This window comes from Pezoporus occidentalis, unplaced genomic scaffold, assembly GCF_034315485.1.
Source record: "Pezoporus occidentalis ecotype Australia unplaced genomic scaffold, CSIRO_AGI_Poc_V1 ctg87, whole genome shotgun sequence".
NCBI classification, from domain to species: Eukaryota; Metazoa; Chordata; class Aves; order Psittaciformes; family Psittacidae; genus Pezoporus; species Pezoporus occidentalis.
In genome coordinates this window covers 3,025,100-3,046,548 of record NW_026916231.1, presented here as the reverse complement: position 1 = coordinate 3,046,548, position 21,449 = coordinate 3,025,100, and the positions used below count along the sequence as shown (strand labels likewise).

At 38.7% G+C, this 21,449-nt stretch overlaps 1 protein-coding gene across 1 annotated transcript; it reads right to left on the bottom strand.

The window, feature by feature from the left end:
* Nucleotides 1-1,062: 1,062 nt before the first annotated feature.
* On the bottom strand, nt 1,063-18,812 carry CALB1 (calbindin 1). Its single transcript, XM_062604545.1, has 11 exons — nt 18,625-18,812; nt 18,290-18,366; nt 13,740-13,814; nt 8,390-8,473; nt 8,245-8,301; nt 5,159-5,236; nt 2,993-3,048; nt 2,864-2,903; nt 2,723-2,776; nt 2,522-2,593; nt 1,063-2,118 (listed from the first exon to the last, which is right to left on the bottom strand). Exons 1-11 carry the CDS (start codon nt 18,704-18,706, stop codon nt 2,005-2,007), a joined length of 789 nt encoding a protein of 262 aa, XP_062460529.1. The 5' UTR covers nt 18,707-18,812; the 3' UTR covers nt 1,063-2,004.
* Between the last annotated feature and the right edge of the window lie 2,637 nt (nt 18,813-21,449).

Sequence of the window (21,449 nt, the reverse complement as noted above, 5' to 3'; positions counted from 1 at the left end):
GTTTCTGTGATGACTTTTTGTCAAAACACTTTAAACACTTCATCTTCCACTGTAACACTTTTATCAGACAATCCCATCATATTTTTACATACAAGTTTTTTTTTTGTTTTTTTTTTCTTTACCTTTACACTTTTAAAATGTTAAAATAACGCAAAATTGAGGGTTTCAAGTGCATGGTATGAAGAATATCAATCATTTATTGTATTTATAGGCAGATTCACTGTTCCTTCACTTAACAAACACAACTGTATTTCACATTGCATAGAGAAAAGAGAACAAGCAGGTAAGAAATTAAATTACTGAGAGAGAACAAGTTAGCTTAATCTTTAAATTTTTGTGGCTTTTTTTCAGCAAGATCCCATCCCATGCCACCAACTCCTTAACTTTCCAAGGCTCAGACTGTAGAGAACTCACAGCTTAAGGCCATTTCTGAAATGGTATTTAGTTGCCTGAGTTCACCTGAGGAATTCAAGGATTTATTAAGGTGGGAGCTCAGTGACTCTAATCTTGGAGGATCTGAGCCTCATTGTTTGAGACACATTTCAGATAAAATGCATTTGCTTCTGCTTGTTAAATAAGACACAGAGATGCATCTGAGAAGTCGTAGACGGCTGATCTGTTAACCTGAAACAGTTGTACGTGGATACAACATAGGTTTATTGGCTTTAACAGACATCCCAAGTTTCCTTTCTACACCAGTACATACCAGAAGCAAGGGCCTGGACATCTGTGGAGTTGTCTGGCATAGAACTGGTGTAAAGTAGAAAAGGAGCCAGGCCAAAACCACAAAGGTTCAGGAAGACAGTGCTGTTTCCATAGTATAGTTCCCATTTAAAAAATACCTCTCGAGCATAATTAAAAGCAGAGCCCACCAGGTAAACTAAATTACTAAATTGGTATAAAGTCTTTTGCTTTGTTTAGTGTTTAATTTTAATACTATTATTATAGATTAGTAATTCAGTGTAAGATCCAAGGAGGCACATCATTTTTTTAAATTGTTTTGTCCTTTAAATGTTACAGAAAAAAGAATCCAGGAGATAGACAAGCTAGACGCCAACAGTCTTAGGATATTAAATTTAATTAGAGATTACACAGAATATGATGTAAAAACAGCAATTTACTAGAATTATAACCTGCAAAATGTGAAAATAGTTTAGAAAATGGATTGTCATATTCTCTGACACAGCAATAGTCATGAAAGGTACACTTATAATATCATATGTTAATCTGTGTATTAGCTATACTACCTGTCATTTAGCCAGGATTCCAAGACAGATTAAAGGCATTTATTTCTGAAGTGCCTATGTTTAAATTCAGTAAAGTTAAACATCTAGATGTAAAACACTATATTTTCATCAACTACTGCATGGAGATCTATCCCAGATAAATGCTTTGTCTATATGCCATGAGTATGAGATGACTAATTGAAAAACTGCAGAGAGCACAGACCTGTAAGTGGGTGGTTTGACAACTGAAATACTTCTTTAGTACCTTGTTGAATTTTGGAAATCAGACATGGCAATGTCTCTTTTCTGTTTCAGACCTAGATCATATTTAATCTGAATTGATGTTTTGCGTCAAGAAAAGCAACATTTAGTTGTAATGGGGAAAGATATCTGCAGATCTGTTATGTAGTTCAACAAGAATTGTTGCAAGTGTCAAAGGATATGATGACCACAGCAATGTCAGCAGGTTTAATTTGTTTTCCAGCCGTGTTTATGAAAGAAAAAACACAAGAAAAACCAAAAAACAAATCCAACCCCGACATACTTTAGTTTCTTTTTGACTATACAGACTGGCCCAAACATAGACATTCTCTTTATCAATCTTTTTGTTACAAAAACTGTACATTACAAACAGTATAGAAACAAACTGAAAGGAATGTGCCACACATCCTGGCTAATTTTCTATATGCAGTTTAAAAATACAGCCTACTCCCTTATAGTGCACAGTTATTGTGTAGATAGAGTACATCACTAGTTAAGTGGACATGATAGAAGAGTTCTAGTTTTCTTCAGCACAGAGAATAAGAGCCAGTTCTGCTCGGTAAAGCTTTCCTCCGTCAGACAAGGCCATGATGTTTTTCTTGTACGTTGCAAGGTTGTTAATGTCTAATTCCTATTTAAAGAACAGATAATGCTTTATAATCCTGTTTAGTTACCAGTATGAATAATGCTGGTAACTGGCAGAAAATGAGAAAACAAAAGGGTATTCTCAGCCTATCCAGCAGTAACACATTGCAAATGTTATTCATGTATTCGTATGTTATCCATATTACAGCCATATGTTGGATTGCTAATAGTTAATGTCTCAGAAGCAAGCTTTGAGAGTGTTGCTATACAATCATAACTCTCTACTAGTTCAGGATTTACACTGCTATGACTTCTGCGAAGATTTTTAGTTGTGCTTTGACTTCAGGAATTATGATTTAGCAGTTCTTATATTTGTCTTAATAGGGTGGATTAAAGTGTCCTTAAAATCTAAATTAAATCTAAGGGGAAAAAAAGACCACTAGGATTACCTTTTTATTCTTTTCACAGAGATCCTTCAGTAGTGCATCAAGTTCATTTTCATCTATATATCCATTGCCATCCTGAAAAGTAACATTAATTTTATTAAATATTTATTTTTCATTTTGAAGATTATGGTTCGTTTTCCACAAATTCAGAAAACAACTGCCTTCAAACTATGCAACTAATAAAAAGTTTTTTAAAAGACTTACTTGATCATACATCTCAAAGGCTTTATTGAATTCTTTTGCACACATTTTGACACCCTATATGCCAAAAGGAAAACAAATGAATTAATGACACCAGTTATATGTGATGGTAACAAGCTACCTTAAGAATGAGAATATTCATACCTGAAATTTAATAAGAAAATTTTCCTGTACAGGGAGTAGTCTTTGGAGAGAAAAAAACAAAGGTCAAAATATTTAGCTGCTTGCATAACAACAATGGTACATGGTATTTGTGAAAGACAGAAGATATACCTGGCCAGTTCAGTAAGCTCCAACTTTCCATCATTGTTTGCATCAAACATCCTGAGCTGAAAGAATGTATAGTTTTACATTAATAACCAAAATAAATCAATATAATGAAGAAAACACTTTGTGGAAAACTTCAATGAAATTTAGCCTTTATTTCATGCTGAAATGTTAGCCCCAGGTTTTAATCTGTCACATTTGCTGTGTGACACATTTATTTAAAATACTAAGTAATTTTAGTAATTAATTCTACTGCAAAAGCCTAATAAGAATCCAGATGAACAATTGTGATTAACCTACTGTAAGGCAGGTCTTAATCTGCCTACACTGATGAATGTCCCATATGAGAAATGCACATGTAATTGCTTATAAATGAGTGTTGACATGATAACATCTTACTTTTGAATTCATGTTATGATTTGATAATAGTTTCATTATTCTCTATTCATAAAGGTGAAACAACAGTTGGGTAAAGTTCAGTTGAATCCAAAACATTCAATTCCTTAGACAGAAAAGAATAGATTTTTTCATTCATTTGGCTGCAAGATCTAAATATTTAAGTAAAGATCATGTTCTGTTTCTGTGATATCTTTTAAGAAAAGCATGAGCAGATGCTGTAGGTAACATTTTGTTAATGGTGTGAAAATGGGATATTAAATCTCTCCAAATAATTATAATTAAATTACAGCAATGAATATATTATTTGACAAAATAAGTGAATACTGTTTCTAATGATTTTAATAACTGTATTGTATTAAAGTGTTTTCCTTTGAGGCCTTGAAATGATGAGCTCCTGCTGCTTGAGAGGCACAGCTTATATTCATTATTAGAAGTAGATGGAGATATTGCACCTGCGTAGGAAGTCCTCTCTAGTTTTTATGTCTATATAGCTCCATTTTTCTACTTTCAAGTATTATTTTGTCTTTGCAGTATGAAAGAGTCACAAAAGCAGCAAACCATACAAAACATTTTTAGACATTGTACTGAAAACACCACCACCCACACTCCATCCCATCACTTTCAATCACAGTAATTTTAGATGTAATTTTTAGATAAGAGGAAAAGCGACATCCTGTACTTAGATAAGTGTATATCCTTTTAAAGATAGAATTAATGCCATGAAAAAAAAGACCTAATTTCACTGGGTTAATGCACAATGAATGGCAAAGGAGAACAGAAAAGAGACCAATTCTACAAACATTTATTTCTACATAACACCCTGGTTCCTTTTAACATTTCCCTTCCTTGTATAAAAGCATCTGTCTTTCATGCATTTCCCATGAAAAGAGATTTGCATTTGGGGGAGGTAAGCAGTGGCAGCTGTGAAGTAAACATATTTTGGATTTTGATGGGTTGTTAGTGGCTGGCTGTGCCTGCCTGCAGCTGCTCAGGACTGTATGTTTTCTATTAGTTTTCTTTTCTAGATTCTGAGGAGATTATGGGATAGCTGGAAAGCGACTTTTTATAACAGAAAGTAGTGATAGGACAGGGGGAATGTCTTTAAACCGGCAGAGGGTAGATTTAGACATTAGGAAAAAGTTCTCTACTGTGAGGGTGCTGAGGCACTGGCACAGGTTGCCCAGAGAAGCTGTGGCTGCCCCACCCCTGGCAGTGTTCAAGGCCAGGTTGGATGGAGCTTTGAGCAACGTGGTCCTAGTGTTAGGCATCTCTGCCCATGGCAGGGGATTGGAACTAGATGAGCTTTAAGGTCCCTTCCAGCTCAACCCATTCTGTGATTCTACAATTCTGACAAGTACAGTTTTTCTCCTATGAACTGTGGAGATTTCAGTTTTACAGCTAATGGCACAGGGAAGCAGGACAGGGGAAAATGCTATAGTATGGACCAGTATCAAATAAATAACATGAAAATACAAAAATCCTGAGTTGTTTGGTTTTTTTTGAGGGGGGGGGAGGGAAAGGTGTGTGGTGGTTGTTTTTTTTTTCCTTTGTGTTTTGTTTTGTTTTTTTTAAGCAGCCCTGAAAACTACCCATCAAAACTCTGTAGCTGCAGAAGTACTTGTGCTGGATGCCACAGCCGTCTCCCTGTTGCAGCGACATAGCTTGATTAGGACCTGGTGGGGCTCCAAATCGTTTGGAGTTTTCCGATGACTAAAGATAAATAGAGTTTGGATTAATCCAGTCTTAATGCAATATGCCTGAAAATAATCTTACCATTATTTCTGTGTATTCTGTTAGCTTTGAGTCTTCGATCTGCTTATTTGCTTTCTGTAATAAATCTTTCAAGAAGCTCTGTTAAAATAAATAGAAGCATAATAGGTGAATTTTTAACTACGCTATAAAATGCTTGACTTGCTAACTTCAGATTAAAGTAATGGAAATACTATTTTACTCCCACTTTACTATTTACTGCCGAAGTTCCAAGTAAGTATGAAAAGAAGTTGTAATTAGCAGCTAAGAATATAACAGTTTCTTTTGATCAATTCAAGTATACTGCGGTTTTATTTGGAAAAAGTGACTCATAAAACTTTCTGCATTGTATGCCATTTGTTGTATTGCGAATTTGGAAAAAATAGTTTGTCTTTCAAGTATATTGCTTCCTAATCAGCTCTATCAGTAAACTGAACTAATTAACCTTGTGTCTCCTTGAAGACTTGGATGCCTAATCACTTCTTGCAACATAGGAACAATTTTACAGAAAAGATCAATGATTAATCAAGTTTTCTCCTTGCCTATGGCAGTACCTGATGCTAGACATGAACGTTAACCTGTGTTGCCTCTTCCTACCTTGTATTTTAAATGTGTGCAGCCAGTTCATTGCATTATTTGAATGAGTATTTGACATAGTAACTAACACTTGACTGGAAACACTAGCCGTTTTTACTTTGAAAGAGAAGAATGTTTCCACCCATAAGTGGTTTACATTCTGGTACTAGACTGTGGCATTAAAAGAGAAAGATATCAATTTATTTAACAAGGACATTTCAAGACCTGAGATGTCTGTATGCCTGTCAATGCGCAATGAAGTACCTAATTACTGTCATCAGTTGGAGTGTCATTATCTTTGTGGAATTTTGAGCCACACTGCAAGATAGAAAATGGGGTAGCTCATAAGAAAATCTGTTTGTGCATAGATGACATTCTTGAACTTGAATGCAGCCAGATCAATAGCCATAAGACTATAACCACTATAGTTCTTGTCATCTGGCTCCCTCTGTGCTGTGGGGCCTTCCTCGTAGCTTGAACACAAAGAACATAACTGAAATGTTGTAAATGGATGTAATGGGGATACGTTTAATCTTGCGTGCTTTGATGGGATATAGAACTGGAAAGGACATTGAAAGGCTATCCAGTCCATCTCCATGTCTCAAGAAACGATCATCTACATCTAAACTTCCTGACTTACTGTCCTAAGTAACCTATCCTAAATAGAGGCAGTGATGGAGAGTCTGCCTCCCCCTTAGACAAGGTATTCCACTGCCCTTACTATTGTTAGAATGTTTTCCTGATTTCCAGCTTAAATTTCTCTTACAAAGTTGTAAGTGGGTGTACTCCTCACATAGCAAATACTTAGAGTGTTTGGGCTTGTCGAGAAATACTGATCTAAAAATAAAACTGGACATTATGTCTTTCAACATGTTAAAATGGCCTGTTTCTTTGAGGCAGACAACTTCTCACAGGAGAAGAGAGGTGGGACCATTAGGAATCCAGTTAAAATGCTTTCATTCTTCAGCTGGTCCTCAATCAGCCCTGCATTTTTAAGTCTATTTTAAATTATAGCAAATGGCAACAGTCCTGAAAGCATTGTGTAACAGTAGAGAGTTCTCAAGTGCTACACGGCCTCCTTCTAATCCTACCACTTTAGATGGCTGCTACAAGCCAGCAGAAGAATAGGCTTGTCTGCCTGTGGGTTACCTTAAGGTAGAATCCCTGGCAAACATCACACAGAGAGCAGACTCAAAGAGGAAGGGAAAAGGAAAAAAGATGTGAACTGTCTGATGTGGATTCCTCTTCCGGACAAAAGAGCCGTGAGGATTTCAGACAGTTTGATCTCCTGGTGCTTTAATTAATAAGGTTTATATAGTTCTTTAGAATACCACTATGGGCAAAATTGCCCAGATTAGATAGATAAACACTGTTAGGTCTTTCTCTTGCTATGAATTGTTTTTGTTCTTCTGAATTAAATTCAGAAACCACTACAGTACGGTATCTGGAGCAACTGAACTGTGGAAAATGGTGCCTTTCTACTTAGAGGTTGCTGTATATGAACATTTTTCTTATGAGGAAAAGCTGAGAAAGCTGGGACTGTTCAGCCTGGAGAAGAGAAAGCTCAGGGGGACTTCATCAACATATATAGATACTTCAACGGAGGGTGCAAGGAGGACAGAGCCAGGCTGTGGACCAGTGACAGGCCTAAAGGCAATGGACATCAACTGAAACACAAGAGATTCCTTTAGGAAGCACTTTTTCACTGTGACGGTGGCTGAGCACTGGCATGGGTTGCTCAGAAAGATTACGGAACCTTCATCTTTGGAGATATTCAAGAGCTGTCTGGACATGGTCCTGGGAAGCTGGCTGTAGGTGGCCCTGCTTGAGCAGGGGTCTTGGTTCAGATGACCTCAAGGTCCCTGCTGGCCACTTTGTGATTCTGTGACTGTGATTCAGCATCTACAAATTGGTGCTAGTTTTATGACTAGGGAGGTAAATCACTCTAGTTTTAAGGTTTGTTAACTCTGCAATGCTGAGATGGCTAATGGAATAATCTCAGCTCTGCTCTTATTTGTGCCTATTAAAGCTCATACAAAAATCCCCAAAAGTTAACCAAGCAGCAGCAACACAATTCCATTTGTGTTAGCCTAACAGTATTAAAGTGTAAATTATAGGGCTACATGATATTTGGGAGAGCATGATTTCTCCAGCAGCAGTGTGATTAATGCCAGTGATGCCCTTAGGAAAAAAAAAACAACAAAAAGCCCTCCTCCCTAATATATCAAGAAAAGGACAACACAACCCTCTTAGAGGCTTATCTTGCTTCCTCAATATTTCTTACTTGCAAGCTACCTGCTACGCTGAGTCACTTGAGACAAACACTGATCAGAACTAAAACATCTTTTAAAGAACATTAATCGGATTAGAGTTTCCCTTTAATTTACTGGCAGTAAAACCATCAGCTAATCATACTGCTTTTCGGCCTTGTTTGGAATGCAAAAGCCTGCACAGGTGAATATCTGAAGAAACAAATAGCAGCACAGGCTATAACCCAATGCCTGTTCTCATGTTGTGCATACTCATCAGTTTACCTTAAGTTCCTCAGAATCAATGAAGCCACTGTGGTCACTGTCATATTTTCTCCATGTCTGCAATCAGAAAGTGAATGCTTTAATGACATATTTATGGCAAGTGGGTCCTGGATGATTTTACAAAAGGTATCTTTTCATACTGTACCTGCATGAAGTCTTCACTTGACTTTAGCTGCTGGCATCTGAAGAACAACAGGAAATTCTCTTCCGTTGGTAATATCTGAGCAAGCTATAACAGAATTTAAGAAAGATTAAATTTGGATTCTTCATTAGGCAGCTGAGCATCTGAAAGAGCATGCAACTTTTAAAAAGAATACGAAATTCTCTATACTCTTATGGCCCTATTGTAGCCCTATAGGAAGCTTCATCCTGCTAGCTGGAATGTTTGGAAGGCTTCTGGCTTGCACGTTTGCCATATTCATAAGGTCAAACAGAAATAAGGTCTAAAAGAGTGAGACAGCACATACTAAAGGGGCACCTGGGGAAAGAAAGAAAAAATACACCCATGCAGAGTTAGGACCTGTCATGAAAAGCTTGGAATTGGCACAAAGGGAAAGCATAATACAAGGATGTTTAGTGGATAAGTGTGAAGGTCCATGAATTCAGAAAGTGAGGAAAATAGACTACTCACAGATATTGTGTAAGAGGTAGAAGAGAGAGGAAAGCTGACATGAAGAACACGTGTAAGGTTGTCCTGGGTTCAGCAGTAGCAGTCATGTTTCTCCTTCTTGGTAGCTGGTGCAGTGCAGTGTTTTGACTTTCAGCTCAGGAACAGAGCTGATAACAAGGATGTTTTGGTTTGGCCAAGGACTTTGTGAGCCTCATGCTCTGCCAGGGAGGAGGGGAAGCCAGGAGGAAGCAGAGACAGGACACCTGACCCAAACTGACCAAAGAGGTATTCCATACCACAGCACGTCATGCCCAGGATGCAACTGGGAGTTAGCCGGAAGGGCTGGGAGACTGCAGGGTTGGAGGAGGTATTGGTCGGAGCTTGGTCGGCCTTGGGGGGTGAGTTATCGGTCAGCTGGTGCTGAGGTGTTGTATTCTCTTCCCTTGTTATTTCCTTTATCATTATTATCATTGGTGGTAGCGGTAGTGATTTGTGTTATACCTTAGTTACTAAACTGTTCTTATCTCAACCCGTGGGAGTTGCATTCTTTTCGATTCTCCTCTCCGTCCCTCCGAGAGCAGGGGGAGGGCAAGAAAGGGGGGGAAGTGAGCGAACGAATTACCTGACTGGGTTTAAACCACGACAAAGGTAAACAGAAAAATGTATGGAAAAGTCAGTAGACTGAAAAACCACTTGGGCAGTGTATGGGGATGGCAACCGGTCATCGTTTTTCAGGCACAGAGACATGTTCAAGAAGAGCTATAAATACCAGAAAGAAATCGAAAGGGCTTTTAGCCCTGCAAAATCAGGGGTGGTTCTTCCAATGCCTCTGCTCTACAAAAGGCTTTTTAAAAATCAGACATTATTGTACTGATTATCGAAAATGTTCATTTACTATAGAACTCAACTTTGGCAAGGGACAAATGTAGAAGATGGAGAGTATGCTGTATAATTTAATGTAAAATCATGATTTGTTTTTAACAAAAGCTCAATATCTTTTTCTATTCCCAAAATGTATGAAATTTGTTTTGATTAAGGAAAACTTTTTAGTTGAAGAACAGACCAGCTGTGCTTACTAGGAAAAGAATATGGAGAAAAAAGATTCCTTAGCTGCATTCTTTCATGAAAAATGACATCTGCAGACTTTCTGGAGCCCCATTTTAAAATTTTTATTCAGATTTTTGATTTTCTGCCTTTATTTCACACCCACAAGTCCCTCATTCTGTCTATTTCTGTGACACTGCCTACTTGCTCCGGCTTTTTTATTGGGGTCCAGTAGGTGAGTTCAGGTCTCCCTCTCACCCTACAGGTATAGAAAAGTTATGGAGACAGATCTCTCTCTAAAATTATCTATGCAAGGAATCAATTATACTTTTTAAGAGTGGCTATGACTGAAAAGACAAATCAGAGCACTCTCCTTACAGACACGGTACATCTGATGGCAGACTGTCAGGCTCACCAGAGCATTCTGAGGGATCTCACTAAATGGCTGAACATCAAACCCAATCAACTTAATGTGGTTTTGTCAGCAACTCCATTATCAATAGTATGTACACATGTGAGTAAGTACATTCCAACCCTAACCATTCTGTGATTCTATGTTCATATGTACTCAATAGCTAAATGTGCGTAACTTAGTACAGATTTATGAAAAAAATATTTATCCCATGACAGGGAAGCTTTGATTTTTAGAGTACATCCCTACTCAACATCAGAAGTTTCTGGTGGAAGAACTAGTTATGATAATAAGAAGAGTTTGGAGGAAGGGACTGATTATGACAATGGGAAAGGGTGTACATGCATGGGAATTGTACGTTAGATGTCATTTGTGGGATGTCTGTAGCTAACTGGTAAATTTTGCAAAAGGCACTGTAAAACAGTACAAAGTGCAAGGGTAAATGTAAATTACTAACTTTCCAAAGAATCATTAACAGTTTACTAGAAGTACCAAGCTGTATTTAAAGTACAGGATATATTACCTCTGGAAGAAAATTACCTTATTTTAAGCTATACCTCTGACCCCTTGTAAGTCTCAGGGGAAAGAAAAAGCTTTCAAGTTACAAAGATGTAGTAGCTCAATATCCAGTATCAGCTCAGGCTTCTGCCAAAAAATAAAATGTCTTTCATGTTTTCTTTCTTTTGTACCCTTTAGAGTAATAGAAACAATATAGCCAAAGGGAAGTCCAGTTCTCCAAGCTCATGCATCAAATAGCATTAAATTGCCTTTTGTGGAAAACTGCGTTATGAAGGGATGAGGACATCGTGTAAAAACTGGCTCAACTTCTCAGTTCCAGTTATACCACCTCAAAGAGGAAAGACAGAACCTGGTGCTATTTCTAGTGATGACTTCTTTGTGAGAGTAATCGTAGGGGACTTTCAGGGTGTTTGAATAAGAGTGAAGACTGCTACAGCAGCCTTAGCAGTTTAGTGATTGCTTCTGTAAGCTCTGCTGGTTTTATGGAGAAAAAATATTCTCAGTTCTTACAACACTATCAGAACTATTTTCTGGAAATCATTCTTAAAGTAAATTCTGTTGACATTTAACTATTTAAAATTCCTTTCGCCTAATACAGTGAGTTTGCTTTTAAAATCCTATAATAAAGAATGGGAGTACAAAGAATACTTTAGGCTAATACGTAGCTATTTTTACAGGAGCAGTAAGCTTCAAATAATTTGAATGTGGAATTACCGCAGTCCTGAGTTTTGAAACCTTGGGTTTCACATATAAATTTTAGTGAAAGCTTTGGTCGGAATGAGTACAAAAGGTGAATTACACAATGAGAAGCAAGTGGTCAGGTCAGACTGTCTTTAGCTGGAGGGCACTGGATAAAAGCTAGTAAGCTAACTGCAGTGTGCTTGCAAAGACAGAATCAACACTTAATCTGAGCTGAAAATCCACTTTTTCCTCTGTGAAGCCACCCAGGCCTCCTCTTTATCTCAGTCAACAGACCTTTCCTGAAAAAGTCATTATTGGCTAGGACATCTTCCTTCAGATGCTGGGGTATTCATTATAATGGCTGAGAGTCTGAACTGCTTTACTTTCTTTTTTTTTAAAACAAAATTCATACACTTTTTCATAAAAGCTACTTGACATACTATGTAAATGGGAGCAATCTGGAATTACTGGACATTTTTATTTGTAAGGAAAGAGAATCAAGTCCAAATAAATACCAACTTTAATATCATCTTCTCTGCATGTATAACACATTTTGTCTGAGCCCCATCAGCACTTTCCAAATCAAACTTCATGCTGATGTAAGCGAAATAAAAAACAGCTAGTGGGTTAGGAAACTGCTATATTAAGGGAGAAAGTCCCTTCAGTCTCTAAACTGAGTACTGTCAATGTTCAGTGGTGTCCGTAATGCTGATCATGCTTGGCACTTCACTGGGGGTGGTGAGCACCGTGCCATATCAGCCTTATTGGATTTGCTCACCTTTAAGTCAACATTAGTCAACAGCAGTGTCAGAAATAGAATTTGAAAGGTAAAACTTTTAGTTATATTTCCTGAGCAAAGAAACACAATCTTTTTCAGGCACTGTCTACCCATTCTTACATCCAATGCTTGCTATTACACATACTCAAAAATACTAAATTAAATAGGATTCTTGAATACCAAATCAATAAGTGTGTGTTAGTCCAAACCCAAGCACTTTGTTACTCAAATAAACACTAGTTATTTTTAGATGTAGGACTATCTGATCAATGCTAAGTATTGTCAAAAGATGTATTTTTAAAAATAAAGTATAACTGTGAGTGAAACAAACTGTTCATATTTCCATAGCAGTTTAGTTATAATTACACATGCATTTAAACAAGTATATGCAATTCAGGCACATGGCAGAGGAGAAAAGATACCCTAAAAGGATCTATTATGTCAGCAGTGATAACTTCCTATTGACTTTTGCAGATTTTATTCAGTCCTCTATTTTAAAATTAGCTACTGACCCCAAGCTGGTCACTGTAGAAATTCTGCAGACCTGGCTTGTTTCCAGCTGTTTCTTAATTAGCTCTCTAGGTCAGATTTCTTATTAGCAGAAAAAAAAAACTACTTAATAATAAAACCGCAGTCTCACTGCACTCAGTGACATAAATGAGTTGTAGATTTAGGCTTGAAAACGTGACTTCTCAAGCTGTAACCCAGCAAACTGTCCTTTTTGACTTGCACCACTGAAGAGTGAAAGCAAGAGAAAACACAATGGTCCCCCCTTCCTAGCAAGTTGTGTAAGTTCTGCAATTGTTGGGAAGTTGTATGTGCAGAAGGCGTTGGTTATCTTTGCCCTCTTTAGAAAGTGGGAGTAAGGAACAGTGGAATTTTCTGCCCCAAATTCTATTAAAGTTCAAGAAAGGAATTCATAAGAAATCCTGATCTTTTACAAGATGGATCACAACTATTATTCAAATTTTGTTTACTTAACATGATTAACTTATGCTCTCTTACCGTATACGTATTATTTTTTTTAGAATAGACTACATACAGTGATGGCCCAATTGCATTCACTTGTGTGTTATCCTTACTATGGAGTGGTGACAGAACACTAGTTCAAAATCATAGGTAGAAATAAATCATATCACCATTTACAATTTAAGTTTCTAAAAGATAGAGCTCTTACCTGCTTTGCGGGAAAACTAAATTGCTGTTGATGCTTACTTGTACTGAACAAAGAGTGCAAAGTTAAATGAAGTGTAGTGAAATGCTTAGAGAGGGCTAGGGAATACCTTACCTTTTGTTAATGAAAAAGTTTCATTAGTGAAAAAATACTAAAGACTTTAAGGCAGAGAGGTCTGTGTAACTAAAAATCCAAAATATTTACATATTATGCTCACATCGTTCTGTGCTAAATGTATTTTCTGCAAGTAAATATGTCAGTCTATTGTAACTCTTACCTCAACTATTCCTATTTTTCCATCAGTAGCCTTTCCATATTGGTCCACAAAAGCTTTCATTTCGGGTGTTAAATCCTAAACAGTTACAATGAGAGAATCATTACTTTAAGATACAAAGAAACATATGTAAACTTACTTGAATATTCTATTCATTTACAAATAATATGCTACATTTAATGAAGTGCTCACACTTTTAGCAGCTAGATTATTCAAATTTAAATGAAATTGAGTAATTTTTAATCATGAATAATGTCATTGTGATAGATTTTACTTCCTAAGGATTTATAGTCAGTGTGAATGATTGGCATCTAAATACTTAGAACTCCTCTTTTAGTTTACAGTATGAAAAGATTATAAAGATAGATGTGATGGAAATGTGTATAACAGCTCTTTTGTTTAAGAGGATGACGGTGAAGTTCATAGCCAATTATTAGTCAATTTTCTCGGTTTTCATTTTTAAATTAGTAACTTGAAGGCAGTGCAAAATCTTTCAAAATAAGGAACATTTCAGTATAATATATCTGAACACCAAAATAGCCTTCCCACATCTTTGAGTAGATTTTTCCTGAACAATGGATGCTATTTTATCTTGAAAGAACTCATCACGATATATTTTTCACTGTTTTGTATTTGGTTAGCACAGAAACAGAGTCAAAATGTCACTGCTGAGAAGCAGAGAGGCAGATTTAGAAGGGAGAAAACCTTGAGCAATACCTTAAATCCAACAGATTAAAGCCAGAATAATTGTTCTTCATATAAATTACGGTCCCTGCTATATATCTGTTCTCTAAAGGCTATCCTCGCTCTAGGCTATGACAAAGGTGCCAGCCTTGGGGTGAAGATCTAAATATTTGATTTCATGCTTCAGTTTGGTGTGATTTGCATTGACATGAGCCACCATGAGCCTTCAATATAGCTAAACTCTTCACTCTGCATTTCTTATAGGTGTGAACTAGTAAAACCATACAGCAACAATCAGGACTACAGACACATTAAAACAATGGAGAATTTTATGGTTATAGATGAAGATGCAGCAGTCTTTGGAAATTAAAAGTTTAGTTGCTATAATAGATCTGATTATACAGGACCAAAGTTATTCTCTCACTGGAGACACAGGGAATCTCAGCTGTACAAAGCCCGTTGTAGTTTGTCCCAAATTTCACTACCAAAGCTAAGTAAAATATCAGTTCCTTGTGGCTGATACAGTCATGGCCTAGTATCCTATTTCTGTCAAAGTCATCCATGGCAGGATAGTAATTTGCCATGGCTTTAATTAGAGATATGGTTATTAATACAATGCACTTCAATGTCACCTTTCATCTAATGATCCCAAACTGGGGACAAGTTTTCTGAGAAGATAGAATGGAGAAATTAGACACCTGGATTTTAGTTATTACTGGTTAAATATTTTACTAATCTTTCTAACAGCAGTTCCACAGTGCCAGTGTCCAGCCATTGAAGGAGGCACAGCTGATTACAGGTTAAACAAAACAGGATGCTCATCCTCTAGTACATTACGACTACCTTCAGAGAGGTGGTATTTTTATTTTTGATGTTCACTTCACCTGCTTTTGGGCTGTTTGATGGCTTATTTGAATTATGTTATTCAAATAAATGTTTTCAGTCTAAAAATTTGCCTAAATTTAACCAAGCCTGGTCCTAAACTAGGTACAGATGCAGTGCTCAGTGTTTGAAATTAAGAAATTAGCCCTTCATACTTCAATCTCCCCTTTTAAAACTGAAGAGATACTTATCCAACCAAGATGAGCTTTAGAAAAAAATGGCTTTTTTTCAACATGATTTGCAAATGTAAGGATAGATGGCACTACAGAAACATTTACGTGACTATATTCATAAACATCTATTAGATCACACATTTCTGTGGAGAAATTTTGTCATCATCTATATATCCAGAGAAACTGAGAAACAGATGTGGAATAGCTCAGCCAAAATACACCTATTGACTCTTTATCAACCTCTGTGTTAGTCACTTATACCCCACAGTTTATTTGGCAATTGGCATACCTAAATAGAGAACATATTGCGTAAATGTGGGGCACAATAAATGGAAGCTATTCTTACATACTTATATAGCTTTTATCTTTAAAGAAAGAGGAAGTTCTTTCAACATGTCAGAAATTAGATCAGATCAATTCACTATCTACCATAATGCATGAAGCAAAAAGACATAGTGTTACTTAAGAAAAGCCCAAGCCCTAAAACCTCCAAGTACACATACACCTCTTGGAGACAGCATGAATCAGGCTGCATGCTACTGGTCTGTCTGAGGAAAATCAGCTGTGAAAGTATGGGTTTACTAAGTGGATTAATAAAAGAATTAGCATTAGGACATAATTAGAACAATTCCGTATTTGGGAAGAATACTGGGAAATGTTAAACCATTCTATTCAATGACAAAATCGATGTGATTCTTTAATGCATATGGCATGACTGATATAAAATCCAGCTATGAAGAATGCATAATTGAATATTTCAAAAATAGTGAGCAGGAAAGTGACCTGAAATGCAGAAGTTAATGATGACAAAGAAGCTTTGGGGTGTTAAAAGAAGGACAGCTGAGGAAATGACATATAACCTACACTAGTTACTCAATGTGTCCCTTCTGGCAAAAGAATAGAAATACAAAGTTACTGAATTAGTACCCTGTGAGAAAAGACACAAACTAATGAGATGCTTTTTTGGCAAATGAGCTTTCAAATCCAAGAATCAGTTTAGATTTGAAGCCTTGGATGGCATATATCTGTAATCCAGAGCCAGCAGCCCAAGTACTGAGTTTGATGTTGCTACTCTAGATTGCTCTTTTCATCAAAGTGCCTCAAAAATAGGTTTGAATCAGAGAAATGGGAAAAGAAAACCTAATTAAGCACCTGAGCATTAAAATATAGTGTGAGATACAGGCAAGGGTTATTAAAAAAAGGCATAGATTACAAAATTTGTATCAGATAAGAATAGTCCTGCAAGGCTTTTCTGTTTTACTTTGAGCAGGCAGCATTTTTAAGAAGAGATGCACACTTGCTTTGAGAGAGAAAAGAATCTGATCTTACAATGCTAAGTATTTTTTCCTTGCACTTCTAACTAATTTTTTTAACTACTGAATAATATATCAGCATTTCTACTAAGATGACAGTTATACTAAATATGCATAGGCTTTAATGTCTTCTTTCTGCTGGACATACTTAAGTTTCTTGCACTTCAACACACTGTTGCAATACCTGCATTCCTTTGCCAATTTTCTGGGATTTTTTTTTTTTTTTTAGTTTAGTTTAAACTTACACTCATTAAAATGGGCGCCTACACACACAAATGGCTTTAAGAAGAATTAGCCAACAACCTAGACTGCAGTAGCATTAGAGGCATTGCAATTAACATGAAGTTACAATTTTCCACAAAATAAATTAAGGTCCATATTAATGTATTTTTGCATTTAGTTCTAAAACATACATCAGCTTTTAAAGCAAAGTAAGTTATAGAAAAGCTATTACTCAATTTGGAGGTATCCTTACATGAAGTATTTAGCTATTTCCCCCATGCACTCAAACCATCCAGTTAAATTATAATTTTATTATCTGTTACTTTAGAAGTCTATTAGCACAGATTCATTTAAATTTATTCCATTAGGTTTTATATTGGAGTTTGATGCTAAGTGGCCTGTTTTAGAAACTGATTATTTTAAAGACAATTTATCTGTTAAAAATGTTCACTTCTATTTTAATTCAATCTTTACATGGAATCTTTAATTTCTTTCATTATTTTTTCTTTATCTCTCTGCTTTTTCCCTATGTGGGAATAGTTTGGAGGAAATTAATAACTCATGTGTTAATAACTCACATAGAATTTTTTTAACAACATTGTCAAAAACTTTGCTGTGTCTCTGAACAATTTAAACTACCAGGGTTTGGTGCTCATACTCCTGGCGTGTAACATCGATGGGGCAAAAAGTGGTTGGCAATCATCTGCAGATCTATTTAGTGACCACCAAGGGGCAGAAATGTATTTCAGCCCATACTGCCCATTAGGCACAAAATTAAAAGAGTCCAATTAACTTGAGACTGTTGGTTCATTTGGTGTTTTTTATTTTCTTTTTTTTTTTTTCCCCTTCCTCTTTCTTTTCCTTATTTTTTTTTCTTTTTTTTTTTTTTTTTCCTTTCCCCCTCTCTTTTTAATATTGCTACATATCTGGATCGGGTAAGACTAATTGCCATGGATTAAGGTCCCATCCAAGACGTAAGGGCAATTTCCTGACTTTTCTTGTTGACCACCGTCAGGAGCAGCAGCTCGTAGCCTGGCAAGCTGTGACAGGACCTGCTCCCCAGGGAGGTGGACTCTGGCTTCACCTTTCCAAACCAGATAATTTATTTCATTTGCAACCTGCTGATTTCTAACTGGGCTATTTCCCTGTGCCTGGTGAGGCAGGTGCGTGAACTGTGTGATGGCTACAGAGAACAGAAAGAATCGGGGTGCTTGAGTTTGCTCAAGTAAACTCTTCTTTCCCAGAGAAGAAGGAAAAGTGGGGCAAAACGTTAACCTACCAAGCCTGCCTTCTTCCTCGCCTGCTGCAGCTCCTGGATGAAGTTTTGTAGCTCCTTCCCATCCATGTACCCATTGCCTACAATAAGAAAGAGTTACGGTGCCGTCACCGCTCCCTCCAAACTCTCTCCGCTCTCCAGCGCTGGCGGGGACGTCTCGGACCCGTCTGCTCCCTGCCGGCGGAGCGGCTCCCTGCCCGCCTCGACCGGCCCCGACGCCGGCGCCGAGGGCTGCGGGACGGCGATTGCGGAGCTGGGAGCGGTGTGTTCACCCCGAGCCTCCCGCGGGCCTGCCCCCCTCCGCCCCCCGCGCCCCGCGCCCCGGGGGAAGGGGTCACCGTCGGAGTCGTAGTGGTGCCAGATCTCGAAGAACTGCGCGGCCGAGATCTCCACGCCCTGCAGGTGGGTCTCTGCCGTCATGGTGGGGCGCGGGGGCGCGGCGGGAGCTGTCCGCGGTGCTGACTCTGCCCGCGGCCGGCGGCGGTGGCGGCTGCGGCGGCGACGATGGCTCCGACGGCTCCTCCCGCCGCCGCCCCGCCGAGGGCTATTTATGGGGCCGCCGCGGCCGGGCCACTCCCCCCGGCGCTGTCCTCCCTCCCGCCCTTCCTCGCCGCGGGCCCCGGCGCGGCCTGCCCGCCCTGCCCTGCGCAGCGGGGCCGGGGTCTGCCGGCGGCAGCACCTTGGCTTAGCCCAGCCCGCCGCACCCTCCCCATCCCTGTGGCTGAGCCCCGGTGGACAGTCACCCTGAAACGTGGGTCCCAGGGAGAGGGTGCGGGTGCTGGATGGAGGTTCCTGAGCAGCGGGAGCAGCTCTGGGTAACCCAGGGGTTATTGAGAGTCCCTCTCTGTGGGAGAGTGTGCCCATGAGACACGGGGGACAGAGGGTGAGCAGAGTCTCTCAGTTTAATCATTGGGTTTCCATCTGGGAAAAGGTCCTGGAGGTCAGAGCATGGCTAATAGCACTGCAGGATGTCCTGGAATAAAAATGTCATAGCGTGCAAGGAATCTGTTTTTCATGTCTCCATCCCCAACCCACACCTGCAGCTAGCTAACTCTAAATAATACTGTCCTAGCAGGTAATTTCATCCCATCAGGTTAAGTATGGAAGGATTCATTAGTTATCTCTTTCCTTCCCCATGCGGAGGTGTGAGAGATATGACCACAGTTACTTCTGACTGGGCAGGAATGTTTTTTGGTAGACCAGCTTTAGAGACTTGCCCTCCTACAGCAGTGGGTTTGTGGGAGGTGACGGAGCAGCTTAGCAAAAACCTTCCTTCTGCCACAGGCTAACATAGTATTGCACTAGTAATAATGATTCAGTCCCTTTTGGGATGACTCATTTTAGTTATTAAGGTACCTGGGTACTCTGAAACACTGAAGCTGCTTTCCTCTGTCCAGCAATATCCCTCACATGCTACATCAAGTTATTATAGTTTGATGGCCAAGGTGGTTGGTTGACAGGACAGTGCCAAATACAGGAGGTGGTACAGTAAGGGCGGGGGATGAGAACAACTGTGAAACCCAGGAATCGCCACATCTTAAGTGACTGACATAAGCAACAGTAGGTCAATAGTACATTAAGACTCACATATAGTGCAAGGATAAAAACCTGCTTGGATAACACAGAGCAGAAGACAGCAAGATGCCAAGGGGAATGGATAACCCAGGGTGTGAGGTGGATGCTTAGTTACAGGCTGACATGTCCTGGGAGGGGTTTCAGTAGATTGGGTGGCTGAAATCTTGTATGCATTATGGAACAAGATGTGGGCATGGTGATTAAGTAATCATGAGACATTATACTTGATTCCCTCCATCTTTCCATTCTCCTGTTTCTCCACCTGTTATGTGCAGCTTTCTCTCATTCTGTTGCTGCTCTTTGGTTGTGAATTCTACAAGAGGTACATCACGGTGGTCTGTTTCATGAACTGCTGAACAAAGCAGCAGCTGAGATGGAAGACAGAAGAATCTGATCATTAATCCCTCCAATTAAAAATATTTGTATTAGTGAAAAATCAACAGAATAGTTTTACAGCCATAAATATCATTATATATTTTCAAAAGGACTGAGGAAATGGAAAATAATTCCTTCTAATCAGGCTTTCTCTTTTGCCGTGTAAAAAAGAAATAAAAAAATTGTAACTGTGTCAATTCCCCATCTAGGAACTGATTTTCAGGCATGGCTTTCTCAGGGTAGTAGACTTCAGTGGGAGCCATATCTTGAAATGTCTGTAATGTGACTACATCTTGTCTTGAAAATGAAAATCTGAAACTAATGTGTTTCCATAAAGTAGCAATGATGACAAGAAAAGAGAGGATTCATGAGGCTTTTTTTTTACCAGGAGCACAGACATGACACAGCTCTGGCCGTGATAAGTGGAAGCACAGTGAATTGAGCCTGGGATTATCCTTTGTGCTTGGGAAAGACAACAGGGTGCCAGTGACGCAAGGACACTGGAAGAAGACAAAGGTGGAAATGGCATTTCCATCGTTTTTAGATAGAAGAGGTCTGTGCCAGTGAGTCAACTTCTTACATTTGCCAAGCGTATTGGATTACTTTGTCCAGTGCAGAATTTCAGCTTCCTGCAAGCCTGTACAAATGGAAGCCAAGTACTGAACCTGTTTCAACAGCCCTTTGACTTGCATCCTATGTTGATGTGTTCCTCGCTGCGTGTACCATTTCCATTGGTACATCAAATCTTATGTTTGTTACTTTTCTCTGACCCAGAAGACTGTAGCTGAATGGGAGAGAATTCAGCATTATTTGCCCGACCTTGTTTGTCTGACTGCTCAGACTTTTAAATGAACAGGAGCTGCAATGTTTATATTTTCAGAAGTCCTCAGAATAAAATATTTTACATAGGTCATATGCGGCCAGGTGGGTTTGAAAGAAGTCTCCCAGGAACTTCCAAAATATGCTGCTTCTCCCCACCCGGAACATGTGTAGTCATGTGTAGGTAGGACTCTCGGACACGCTGACCTCTCATTATGCTAGCATCTACAAAATCAATGGTCTCTACAGTGCATTTATGTATCTTTGTGCATTCTTCATAAAACAGTGTCTCGAGGTGAATGGGTTTGTATGTTCTTGCTGCTGCACTTTGAGGTGATCCTGCACAGGCATAAAAGTAGCAGGCATTTCCATGCAAAAATAATCACTTATATAA